General features: G+C 40.6%; 1 protein-coding gene across 1 annotated transcript in view; it reads right to left on the bottom strand.

The window, feature by feature from the left end:
• DMRT1 (doublesex and mab-3 related transcription factor 1) overlaps positions 1 to 13,395 on the bottom strand; it is a 73,200-nt gene that overhangs the window by 26,347 nt on the left and 33,458 nt on the right. The window contains exons 3-4 of the mRNA XM_087715117.1: positions 8,717 to 9,000; positions 813 to 975 (exon numbers count right to left, since the gene is read on the bottom strand). Of these exons, the coding sequence (XP_087571243.1) occupies positions 813 to 975; positions 8,717 to 9,000 (447 nt within the window). The remainder of the gene's footprint in view (positions 1 to 812; positions 976 to 8,716; positions 9,001 to 13,395) is intronic.

Below are 13,395 nucleotides of genomic sequence, written 5' to 3'. Positions count from 1 at the left end.
AAAAATGTACGCTGTGCCTGAAATGATCATTGTATTCGGAACACGGAGGAACTATGAGAAGGATCACCCAAAATGTATGCTGTGTGATTTCGAATTCGCACCCTTTCTAAGCGTACCTGTGTTTCTCAGGCTGGCAGGTCACCTGCTATGGAAAAATACTTTGTCACAGCTGGGAAAAGTCTGCTTGAGCTCAGTAAATTACATCTCCCTGCTTGTCTGTTGATGATTGATGGATTAACTTAGGGAACAATATCAGAATTTGGAATATTGTCTGGACAAGTAGTCAATAGTGATGGAAAACACTGAATCTTTTGCAATTTAGAAATGCACAAGGTATACAATTCTCCTCCTTCAAAATCCTACAAACAACTTTCTCCAACTAGATGCCTTCCAGATTGGTTGCACAACAGCTCCCAGATTTCCCAGTGTGCTACATACAGAGGGCAAGGTGTTGAGGAGAAGGAGTAAAATACTGCTCCCCAACAATTTATATATTGCAAACTATTCAAGTTGAAGAAGGATTTAGTGCTATGCCAACAGCTGCAGGCTGCGAAACCACACAGATTCTCAAGAAGTCCCCAAGCACAAACATAAACCAAAACTTTGAAATATTTATTCTCTTAAGGAATAATGCTGGAGGAAAAAAGGATTACCATAAAGTGGAAGTAAGCAGCCATTTTAAGAGTCATTCAGAAAAATCTAATAAGATGTTATCCATCTCCAATGTTACCTCTGCCTCTACCCAGTTCAGCCACTGGCTTTTCAGTAGACGCCCCAAAATCTCTTCTCATGAAGGTTGACAAGATGCTTACCATTTGCTTTTGTTTCAGAGTAAGAAGGATTCTCCTCGAAAGTAAAAATTTGGGGAACACAGGCAGGGGCCCCAACACTCTGTCCCAAGTAAGAGCTGGAAGGATAGTAAGAATGCATCCTGTACTGGGAACTCAAACTGTGGCGACCTTCAGGGCTTTTCACCTGTTAAGAGAACAGCAGAAAGAGCACATCATACAAGCTTGTAAAGAAAGAAAACCTGCATTGGATGGAGACAGTTTTCCTTACCCCATAAGTATGTTTTTGGCTTATTGCCATGCTCTCCTCCTGCTGAATTTATCTCCAGAACTTTGTCTGAGAATGTTAGGCCTGAAATGTTTGATTACTTCTATGTGAAATTTTTTTAGTGTTATCGTTTTTATCCCTTAAAGGCATTTTGAAAGTCTGAAGTAGCGCTCAGGTCTTCACAGAAGTGAAGGCGGCTTATAAAGGCTACCCTGTCAACACTATTCATATTTATCTTTCTATAGGGTTTTTTTAATGACTGTAAGCTGCCCAGGGTTACTCTGAGGTAAGATGGGCAGCCAATAAATGTTATAAACCAATAAAATAACTTGTGGTTGCTACTGCTCAAGATTTTTCAGGTTTTGGATACTGCTTCAAATGCCTCCAGCCCTTCTTTGATTAGTAATGATGAGGAGACCAAAGGGGTACGAGGAAAGAGATAAGGCTGCAGTGCTTTCAATTCTCTTCCAATCCAGTTTCCAACTTTCACATGCGGAGACCACTATAAAATAATTTTGTTGTCTCCAATAAAAAGGAAGTATGGATATCGTGACAGCGTAGTGCCCTGATTCCTACCATCGTACGGTATTCAGTTTCTCAAACTTTATTACAGGGCTGTCAAGCAGGCAAATTATTTATTCTTGGGCAAAGTCGTTTCAGTTCGTGAGAAAATATAAGCTATTTACAAATTTGACATAAGAAGCATAAAAATGCCAAGCAAAGCTTTAATTTTGGGATGAGACATCTCATTTCAAACCTCAATCTTCTTTTAGCCAAGAAGACATTCTGACTGCATGAAAGCAAAAGATTTGCTCATGAAGATTCGGATGAATGTGTTACAGATCTTGTCCAAACCAGGAAGATTAAAATTTTCATGTTTCCAAACTTTGCAGTACAATTACAGAATATGAACTGCAGCAAAGTAAAATAGCACTCATGTATAAGTACACAAAGAAAAGGTGTACATGGGAGAATTGTGCATTTCAATGGACATTCTTTATATGGCTAGTTTTCAGGCTTCGTGTGTATTCTTTCTGTTGAATTTTGTAAGACCGAGCAAAGGTCTCTTTTGTTCTTAGCCTAACCTATCTCTCACAGGGTCGTTGTTATGGGGAAGTAGGAGGCAAGAGTATTCAGTGTATTCACCATCTACTGCTTGATACATATTCCTGTTATTCATATATACATAATTAGTCATAAATTGAGGACTACCTGTATAGGTTACCAATTTACTAGAATTCTGAATCATGACATTGGAAGTTATTTTTCAACCAGGAAGAAAACTGGGGAGATGCTCCTTAGGGCGACCTTTTTGTACAGCCTTTATTTTTTTCCAAGCCCGCTGTTCATGATCTCCTTTTATTTTGCTGTGAAAAAAAATATCTTTTTTTTCTTTTGGTTGTTTGCGCACCCTCTAAAAAGAATAACTGCAAAAGGATAATATAATTTCAGAAGCGATAAATTGCACCACTACCCACTGGTGCTTAAAGGATTTCTGCTTTGTTTACCTTATGTAGGCAATGACCTGTTTCCTTTTGAGCCTTCTTGTGTTTCTCCCATTTCTTACTCTTTAAAAAAGCCAACTAATTTCCCAGGATCCAATGAATTATTACAACTATTACTAGTAGTATATGCTCCTTGCCTAGAAAGACATGGTTTATAATCTTATTATCTGCACCAAGCCTGTGAACCACAGTACGACCGACAGACAGAGGCGAGCCAAGGCTCTGCAAACAATGTGTTGAATTAACCACTAGACTAAAAAGCTTTCATTTTTATTTTATTAAAGTATTTAGAATATATATAACACAGTAAATCTGAACCACAAGGTTTCCTTTTTATAGAATTTAGTTACTCTATTTTATAGTAACAATAATGAACTAGCCAAACATTAAAATGTTTGACCTTAGTATGTTCTTCATGAAATGAACCCAGATAATGCTGACAGTGAACTCTTTTAGCCTGACAATGAACATGTAGGCTTCAATGTGCCATGTATGTTTCAAAAATACATAATTAACTCTGGGGGATAAGAGAAGGCGGCAAAAAGATTTAAGAAAGAGGTACCTCAATCATCCAATCTAGGAAATAAACACTTTCAAAGCAACTATACCAAATAAATTATGACTATTGTAAACTTCCTCTTATCAATTTTTGTTTTAGAATCAAGGCAGATATGAGATTCAGGAAATCTGGCTTGTAAATCCATGATTGGACACATTACGATCGGATGCTACTTCTGCCAACTATTGTTTGAACAAAGCCTCTCAAAGGAAATCAATCCATGAACAAGAACTTTGTTCCTCTTGCTGAACTAAACATATTGTTAATAGCTGGTCATATGCTCCTATATTATCCTCCCTTATGGACTGACAGTAGTAATCACCTATGGAAACATTCTCTAATATGGCACCATCCACCACCTATGGAAACATTCTCTAATATGGCACCATGTTGGAATGGTAAATACTAGCAAGCAAATTTGCTAGGATTTGGGGAGTTTCAATATGTTAAGAAAGGTTCATTCTAGGGTAGTCTATGCCAAATGGATGCTCTTGAATTCTGCAGATTTCAACTTCCAGAATCCCAGACAATATATCAGGAGATTGCCCAAACTGGAGAAACTGCTCTGGAATTCAGAATTATATGGAATCATCATATAATAAGGATCATCATAAATACTGAGTATCTTCATACTGTAATTACTTTAAAATTTTAATTCTACCTCCCCTCCCCATTGACTTTTTCCACCATTAAGATACACAGTGATGCTTTGCTTGCCTCCCATGGATTCTAAGTGGAAAAGGTAATTTTCATACAAAAGAACCATCTGTATCTGTCCCACCTTGACAGACAAACTCAATTAACCTTTGCTATTCTCTTCCAATCTACTCTTTTAGACAAAAGCAGTGATCCAAAAACAATACGTTACCATCAGAATCTCAACCACTGTGACACCAAGAGATATAGTCCTATCAGCAGTATCGGAAAATAAACAACTTAGATTAGTTTCTCTAAGAAATATGGATTATATTCATGTCACACTTGAGCTGTCAGAAACATTAGGTTACTTTTAGCATAAATCTGTGTTGTACAGTGTACAATATGCTGTCTGAATGACAAACCAGAATGGATTCAAGTTGCTGACATAATTCAACTACATGTTAATATTAAATCCAATGTTTAAATTATAATTGGCTATTTTATAGATTAGTCATGACTAATTTACAAACAATGCTGGCATTCAATTAGTAGAACATCCCTGACAACATTCTATAGTTCCATTTAATACACAAATAAACAATCTACACAAGGCGTTTCAAGGCAGTTTTGAACCAGTTCAAACAACATTCAGCAGAAATGATCCAGCTGTCATGCCCTGCTTGATCATTCCTACTTAGCTTCTTCTCTCACTTGGGAGAGTTAGAGAAATCAAGGAAGTCTTTCCGGTGGCTTTTTTACCATTATGCTGAATAAATCAATATGAATCTTGGCTTGTGTTTTTCTCAATAAACCAGAACCATTTTTTCTTTTTCTTCCCTTGACTTTAATCTTGGACCGTGGTCTAACACACTATTTTTATGAAATATTCTGTGTAAGATTTAGGTAAAGGACAAAGCTTGTGTGATAATTTTAATTGGAGGGATTTAGATGGAGATGTAGGGCAAACTGTGGCCTACAGATTTCATTTGCTGAAATCCTTGGAACTCACCCCCAAATCATGATTGCTGAAAATGCAGCCACACACTGGTGTTAGTGCTACTTTCAAATAACACATTCTTTGCTTCAGTGACTACAGTGAAGGTAGTCTTCAACTTACAACAGTTCGTTTAATGATCTGTTGTGGCCCAGCAGGAGCCGTTGGAGCTGCCACCAGACTCCGACAGCGAGGGGCCCTATGAGTCGGCCCTGGAGGATGTGGAGGATCCTGGACAGGGTTCCGACTCCGAGCAGGGCGCAGAGAGACTGGTTGGTCACCAGATGGCGCCTGAGCCTTGGACCAGTGGGGAGGAGACAAGGGAGAGTGATCCAGAAACCAGCAGTGAGTTGTTCCTGGATGCACGCCATCAAAGAGCTACTCAGTGTCAGGAGCAATTACACAATTACAGGAGGTAATTGCGCTCACCTGATGGTCATTAGGCTCCTCTCCAGACTATAAAAAAGACTGCTTGTGACACGCCCTTCTTGCAGAAGTCAACGCTTTGACTAAAGAGAACGTAACTACCTTGGCAGGCTGGATTGCTGCCAAGGTTTGTCTGAATTGCTGCCAAGGTTTGTCGGACTTGCTGTCAAGGTCCTTTTCTGTTTGTTTTGCTTGGCTTTCAGCCACCGAGATTCTGGTCTTGCTAATTAAAGTACATTCTAGTAAACCTTGTCTCGGCTTTCTTTACTGGACAGAGGAGGGGGTCAGAACAATGATCATTCAAAGTTACAATGGCACTGAAAAAAGTGACTTATGACAGTTTTTCACACTTCTGACCACTGCGGCATCCCTTGGTCACATGATCAAAATTCAGAAGTTTGGCACCTGACTCATATTTATGACAGTTGCACTGTCCCAGGGTCATACACCTACCCTTTGCAACCTTCTGACAAGCAAATTCAGAAAGCTAGACTCACTTAACAACCATGTTACTAACTTAACAACTTCAGTGATTCACTTAACAATGGTGGCAAGAAAGGTCGTAAAGTTGTTGTTAACAACTGCAGTTGTTAAGAGAGCAACATGGTTGTAAGTGAATCTGGCTTCCCCATTGACTTTGTCAGATGGTTGCAGAAGACGATTACGTGACCCAGGGATACTGCAACTGCCATAAATATGGGTCAGTTGCCAAGTATCTGAATTTTGGTCATGTGACCATGGGGGTGGGTGGGTGCTATAACGGTCGTTAAGTGTGAAAAACAGTCATAAGTCACTTTTCAGTGCTGCTGTAACTTTGAATGGTCACTAAATGAACTTTTGTCAATCGAGTTCTACCTGTATTAATAATAGCAATGATGTCTATTATAGTTTGTTCAACAAACCGTGGTTTAAAATCTTGACTTAACATTTCTATATTGTTAGGAATATAATCTAACGGTTGGGTTGGCAATATATAAATCATGTAACAATGCTGTACCTGTTTCTTTAAATCATACTGTAAAATATGATTGGTTGCTGTTTTCCTCAATCGGCCATAAGAGGGAGCCAGAATGACTGTTAGCTCTCTGTTTGTTAGATGCTAGGCTGATCTGATCTGAGTGTTTTGGAAGCTGGCTGTTAGAAAGTGCTGTGAGCTATTGTAAGTTTTGCAACTGCTAGCAAACTTTGAGTACCAGACTGATTATATGATACTGGACTATGTTATTTGGATTATTCCTTAACTGAAAGACATTGATGACTGAGTGTCTTATCTGTGTATGACTTGGACTGTTTGATGGACTCTGATACCTCTATTTCCACAAAAGTAAAAGCCTATTTAAACTGCAGTGTCTCTATATGCTGGTTTGTGCGTTCTCCAGCACAACTCTCACAACGCTTCTCTGAACGTACTTGCTCTCCCAACAGGGAGCTTACCTAATATATATATACCTCTTAAGACTAGCCTTTCCCTATGGTGGGTCTGCAACTTTCAGAATTCACAAAATGGTGGAAGGCCCTGTTGAAGGAACAAAAGCTTCTGATCATCGGCCCTTATAAGGATTGTACAGGTTTTATAAAAGAGCTTTGGAGCCAGCAGCATCAGCCACTAGGGATGTGGGGCCCTGAAATAGGGCCTCTCATACAGTCAACTCCTTCAATGCACTACTACCTTCATGTCTAGCACAGCCACCTCAATCATTTTAGGTGACTCCCACCTGAGGTGAGCTTTGAGGGTAGAGGTGATGGGAGTAACACCTTCTTAGCTGAGGTAGCAACTGCGTTCAGTCAGTCATCACATTCTAAAGAGCTCAAATGATGCCTGAGTTTTCTTAAATCCTTCACACACAAGTTGTTTAGGTCAACAAGCTCAACGCCTCTTGCAATTAATAATGTAATATACCAGTACCTGTTGGTACACCCAATTAATTTTTCCTTTTAGCTTTCCATGGCAATTACTTCATATTGCCTTCCCAATCACTGCCACGGGAAGGAAATATCAGAACAGAGGCCCTAGAAAGACGTGCGCAATTCATATACAGGCAGTATCGCTGTCTGAAGCCTCCGAACAGTCTTTTTTTTTAAAAAAAAAAATCACTGTCCTTGTCAAAGAAGGGGAAATGCTTATAGTATCTCCCTACCTTTAAAAGGTCACGAGACTTGACTCCTGTTCCTGAGAATCATCTTCTGGTAAAAAGTGTTCCAATTTCTGTTTGAGTAGTTTTGAAAAGCAACCCTTCCTAGTTGGATAGGTCCCTAACTGCATGAAGTGTAATCCCTCCAAGGTTGCAGGCAAGTGGTAGAACAGAGGATCTGTGGCCTGAAGGCCCAGGTTGTATCTCCAGGGGGAAGTAGGAAAAATTTCCGCCTGAAACGTCAAACAGCTATTGCCACTCATACTACTAGACCAGTGTTTCTCAACCTTGGCAACTTGAAGACGTCCGGACTTCAACTCCCAGAATTCCCCAGCCAGCATTTGCTGGCTGGGGAATTCTGGGAGTTGAAGTCTGGACGTCTTCAAGTTGCCAAGGTTGAGAAACACTGTACTAGACAGATGCATGGTCTGCATCAGTATATCATATATTTTTAAATGTTTTTCAGGCTATTAACTTTTATTCAATGGGGTTTATATCCAAGTATAGTTCCCACCGATGCAAATCCTGTTTTCATAATAAATGTAAGATAATGAAGTAATGTGGTAAGTCTTTATCCAGACAAGGGGTAGTCAACCTTTTTATACCTACCGCCCACTTTTGTATCTCTGTTAGAAGTAAAAATTTCTAACCGCCCACTGGTTCCACAGTAATGGTGATTTATAAAGTAAGGAAGTAACTTTACTTTATAAAATTTATAAAGCAGAGTTACAGCAAACCACTACTGCCCACCATGAAAGCTGGAACGCCCACTAGTGGGCGGTAGGGACCAGGTTGACTACCACTGATCCAGACCAATAGCAGGTTCTGTTATTTATTTATTCTGCACAAATGCTATGATTTTTTTACCATCCCGTATTCCTGCATACCAATTCCGTGGGGTCTGGTAGGATGAGCAATAGTCAAAATTTAACCAATGTGCTTCCTGTCTAAGTGGGAATTTATCCTCAGTTCTGGTCAAACGCTTCATTCTAGTTACATTTATGTAAAAATACAAAACCAGTAACCACGAAGAGAATGACTCCCGACATGCTGATAAACACAGATTCCCAATAAATCTCAAGACAGAATGTTAATTAACATATACCTATTTTGAGGAGGGAAGAATCTAAGAGTAAGCATGACAATTCTATGTTTGTCTTTTTTTTAACACATCTGCTTCTCCCTAGATATATTGGACCACAATTTCCATCATCACTGACAATTAGCAATAATAACTGGGAATAATGGCAGTTTTACCCCCACATCCCTGGGGAGTATCAAATTAGGAAAGAGGTCATGTGCTTTGAACCTGTAGAACCACAGCAATTCCGGTGATTCTCAAAATAAACTCAAAACAATCTTTAGTCATCAAACAAGGCCCTGCCTTTACTCATTTATACAGTACCTGCCATTGGTTTCCCGACTGGCTTGACATATAAGTTGTTGGGAGGCTTCGGAGGCTGTTCTTAACAGGTGACCCGGTCAATGGGCTTCCCATATCACCAGAGGTGGTTTCAGTGGCCACAGCCATTTGATACTGAGAATAGTTGTACAGGTTGTTGTAATAAGGATACAGGGATGGCTGGTATAAACTGCTGTAGTAGGTGGGGTCCATAACTAAGTCAGATGTGCTCTCCAGATGCCCTCTGCTGGCCAGGGAAGGAATGTCTTGAATCAGCATCCGTCCTTCTGCAGAAAGAGAAAAGGGGGGGGGGAGGAAAAGGGGAGAGAAAGAATAGACGAAAGAACCAATTATTCAACAGCAGAAGCAACCTGAAAAACCTGCATTTTGGATTACAGAATGCAATTCAAAGCAAAGAAACAAGGGAGCAGCAACTAAAAACATGATGGAAATGAGATCAAAATAGGTCTTTTTCTACATTATCTCAAGTGCCACAAGGGGGAAAAAAATCATAATTGTCAATTCATCAAAAACATTAAGTGTTTCCAGTCCTCCTGCATAGCTCAGTTCCATTGCTACCTCTTCTTTTTTCTTATTTGCCAATTTAATGTCCTGCTTTTCCAAATAGAGTCAATTCTAATAAAATTTAGACAGATTAAGCAGGTGGTTTGCCTTCATACCCCAGATCCAAACTAGCAACACCCTCTATGGCACCTGGTTCCACATCACCGACGGTGGCAGGAATGGGAGGACATGTACATGTAGTTCTTGACTTATGACCAGAATTATAATTGCAAATCATTAAGGTCTTAATTCAAGGCACCCTGGTGACCAGAAGAAAATCTCTGGCCATTTTTGTGGCAATTGGTAAGCAAACTTCACAGTCATTAAGCAAACTCCATAGTTGTTAACTGAACCCACCAAAGGGGCAATTTTCTGGGAAATTAGCAAAAAACACTGCAAATCACGGTGACGTGAGCATAGAATGTCATGATGGGATGTAAAGCTAACCCACACAACGTGCGGCCATGTGACTGTGGAGGGAGACAGTGAACCATTAACAATAGATCATAAAGTACCCATTCTCTGCACTGTCGTAAATTTAAACAGTCATAAAACAGTCATTAATTCTGCCTCTGCCTACCAGCATCCATCAGTATTCATCTGACTAGCATCCTTGCAGAAAACAGCAAACAGCCCAGTCAGCTTCAACACCATTACAGCATCCTGATTCAGCATGAGCAGCTGATTGGCGGTTGGATCAGCCTCCACACACTCTGGCGATCCCCGCCGCCTGGAACCAGCCAAAAACACGACGCGCAGAGGCCAAAAACGTGACGTGGGACACCGCGATCGTTGGCCATGTGCTGTGTCGACCCCGCAGCCTGGAACGGGTCTTAAACAGACCATGTGGAGGCTGAAAATGTGACGTGCAGAGGCTGAAAACAGGCAAAGGGTGGGTGGGGCTTTGGCATCATTCGCTGTATAAAATGCAGAGACATTTTCACCCACTTGGGGGGGGGGAGTGCATCTTATACTTTGAAAAATATGGTAATTCTGAATCTGCAGTGATACTATGTCTCTAATTAGATTTGGCTCAGTTACTCGCTGGAATATTTGAGATGCAATCATACTATAATTTGATTACTAGAGCAATAGAGCTACAGTATCTTCTAAGCCAGGAGGAAGATATATGGATTATATCAAATAAAAAACTATATTTACTATTTGGGCACAAAAAAGAAAAAAAAGATGACCAAGTATGGAAAGGATAAAGGTAATGCACCACTATTATCCAAGACATTCTTCCATCACTGAAATGAATTAAGCAACAATTCTCAAGAGTGACACCATCTGACCGTAACAGAGAAAAACTCACACAAGCCTTCAAGAGAGCGTCATGGAAATTAGACTGACCACTGCATTTAAATGGACAATTCTTTCTTGCCATTGTTTGCACTTTGAGGCAGCACACAACTAAGCTCTCACATGATTTATTATAATCTGAAAGCCAACTGAGAAAACAAGGTGAGGGCTACATCATCTTGCCACATGGCCTATCTTTGAATCAAGCTGTATTATCATATTAGCAATGTCATTCCTCATAAACTGTCAACAGTGAAAGCAATAATGATTTCGACAAAAAAATGCCACACTTGGAATTAAATGGCTTCTACAATCAATAAACAAATCATTCTAAGCAACTGGTGGCTAATTCACTGGCTATAAATCAGAAAAGCACCAGATGTAAACTGCAATATTGGAAAGGAAAGGAGAGGAAAGGAGAGAAGGGAGGGGAGGAAAGGAGAGGTAAAGGAAAGGAGAGAGAGGAGGAGAGAAAAGGAAAGGAAAGGAGAGAGGGGAGGGGAGGAGAGGGGAGGGGAGGAGAGGGGAGGGAGAAAGGAATTTATTTGCTACAGAGATCCACAATGGGGCAACTTCAAGACTGCAGTATAGACAGTTTTTCCTTGAATTTCAAAACCTAATGAAGTTGCATATATAGAAAAGAGAGAAATTAATTAATTAAATGTATATGTCACCCACCTTCCTGGTAAGGCAACTCTGGATGGATTACAGATCATAAAAAGAAAAGCAACTAAAAATTAAAACTATACAAATTAAAGCTTTAAAATGTGCAAAAAACAGGAACCAAGAGACAGTACAGGGAGGAGGTCTTGCCCTGTCAACCACCTACAGCAGGGAGCCCCTCCCCCCCAGGAGTCCAAGCCAACTAGAAAAACCCAAGTTTTAATACCTTTCCAGAAGCCCCAAAGCACATGGGAGCAGTTCTTACCTCCAGCGGTCGAGTTTTTCACAGGGTCAGGGCCACAGGGCTTCTCCTTGACTCTGCCTGCCGGACTTCCTTAGCAAAAGAGGGTTTATAGCAGGCCTCTTCCAGAATTAGACTTAGAATTAAGGAACTGGACACTCTCAGCTTCCACATTAGCACTAAGGCCCCAGCTTTCATATCAAAATTATTTTGTTTTCTTGGCTATATTTTAAGCTGCCTCTTTTTTGGAAGGAGGGATGTAGAGTATTGGTACTTCGAAACCCTTCCCAAGTTATCTGTTGGAGATAGACTTGCTGGGCCAGGGCGAGGAGTCAAGGAGGTAATTACTCTGGAATCCTTATGTAGGCACAAGAGAGCAGACCTTACTCCCCTTGAATGCCACTGAATCTTATCTAGTTTGGTCTAGGTACAAACTGCCAGTCTGGGAAGATTCCTGTGAAACAGGCATAAGCAATAAAGTAGTTAATTGGAGCTCTTCATATGTGGATCTAATTATTCACACCTGACATTATCCCAAATCAGTAAGAAATGTTTAGTAAATCACCTAAAGATTTACTAGTATATTTTGATCGTCTACATGTGCATATCTGGTCCAGACAATCTTATATTAAAAAAAGAACAGGGGCAAGCCAAGATGTTTTGTTATATGAGGCAAAAAGAAATAGTGCTGGGCCCATTTTTTCAGTTTAGGAAAACAACAGTTAATCAGCAGTGCTACAGAAACATACCATGATATTGTAAATAATTCCAAGAAGATACATAAGAGAGAAAAAAGGATTTTCCCACTAAATGTAGTTATACTTCAAATTGCTAGAAATACTTTAGCATAAGGTACTATTGTATTGTATAATGGGACACGGTAGCTCAGTGGCTAAGACACTGAGCTTGTCGATCAGAAAGGTCGGCAGTTCAAATCCCTAGTGCACATAACGGAGTGAGCTCCTGTTACTTGTCTCAGCCTCTGCCAATCTAGCAGTTCGAAAACAAGTAAAAATGCAAGTAGAAAAATAGGAACCACCTTTGGTGGGAAGATAACAGTGCTCCATGTGCCTTCGGCATTTAGTCATGCCAGTCACATGACTATGGAGACATCTTCGGACAGTGCTGGCTCTTCGGCTTTGAAACGAAAGGAACACCGCTCCCTAGAGTCAGGAACGACTAGCACATACTGTATGTGCGAGGCGAACCTTTACCTTTACTATTGTACAAAGGGTACAATTGTGGGAAAAGAGCGTTGAAACCTACCTGATACACTTCTTCTAATAGGGTGGAGATAGCATCAATGCATGGGTTGACACTGTCCGTGCTCTGATTGCACTGAGTCTGAATATTAATTAGCCAATGTACTATATAACCCAGTTTCCGGTGAAGTAAATGAAGACACAGACTCCACGTGTTATCCCCAAAAAAACAATCTTTAGTGATACAGGTAAACAGAACAAAACCTTATGCAATCATTAACCACAAAAATACTCTAACGGCAGGTAAAAGAGGTCGCCTCCAAAAAAGGTAAGGGATGGGGCTGGATGCTATCTCCACCCTATTAGAAGAAGCGTATTAGGAGGTACCAACACTCTTTCTCAATAAGGGTGGAGACAGCATCCATGCATGGGACATACCCAAGCTAGGTGTCCCTAAGGGAGGGAAGGCGACCGTTCTGGCAGTTGAGCCTCAGATCTTACCGCCTGCAACACCCTGTGGCCGAAAGCGGCCTCTGCCAATGCAAACTTGTCCAACTTATAGTTTCTGATAAAACGGTGACGGGGATGCCCAAGCCACCGCCCTACAGATCTCGATCAGAGAAGCCTGAGTGGCCCATGCCGCGGTGGTGGCAGTACTCCGCATAGAGTGAGCGGTAATACCCCCTGGAACATCCAGCTCCTGGGCTGTG

Source organism: Thamnophis sirtalis, unplaced genomic scaffold, assembly GCF_051295495.1.
Source record: "Thamnophis sirtalis isolate CommonGarterSnake01/CBP01778 unplaced genomic scaffold, rThaSir2_p1.2 scaffold_5, whole genome shotgun sequence".
Taxonomy (NCBI): Eukaryota; Metazoa; Chordata; class Lepidosauria; order Squamata; family Natricidae; genus Thamnophis; species Thamnophis sirtalis.
The sequence above is the reverse complement of the archived record's forward strand: the minus strand, read 5'-3'. Positions and strand labels throughout refer to the sequence as shown.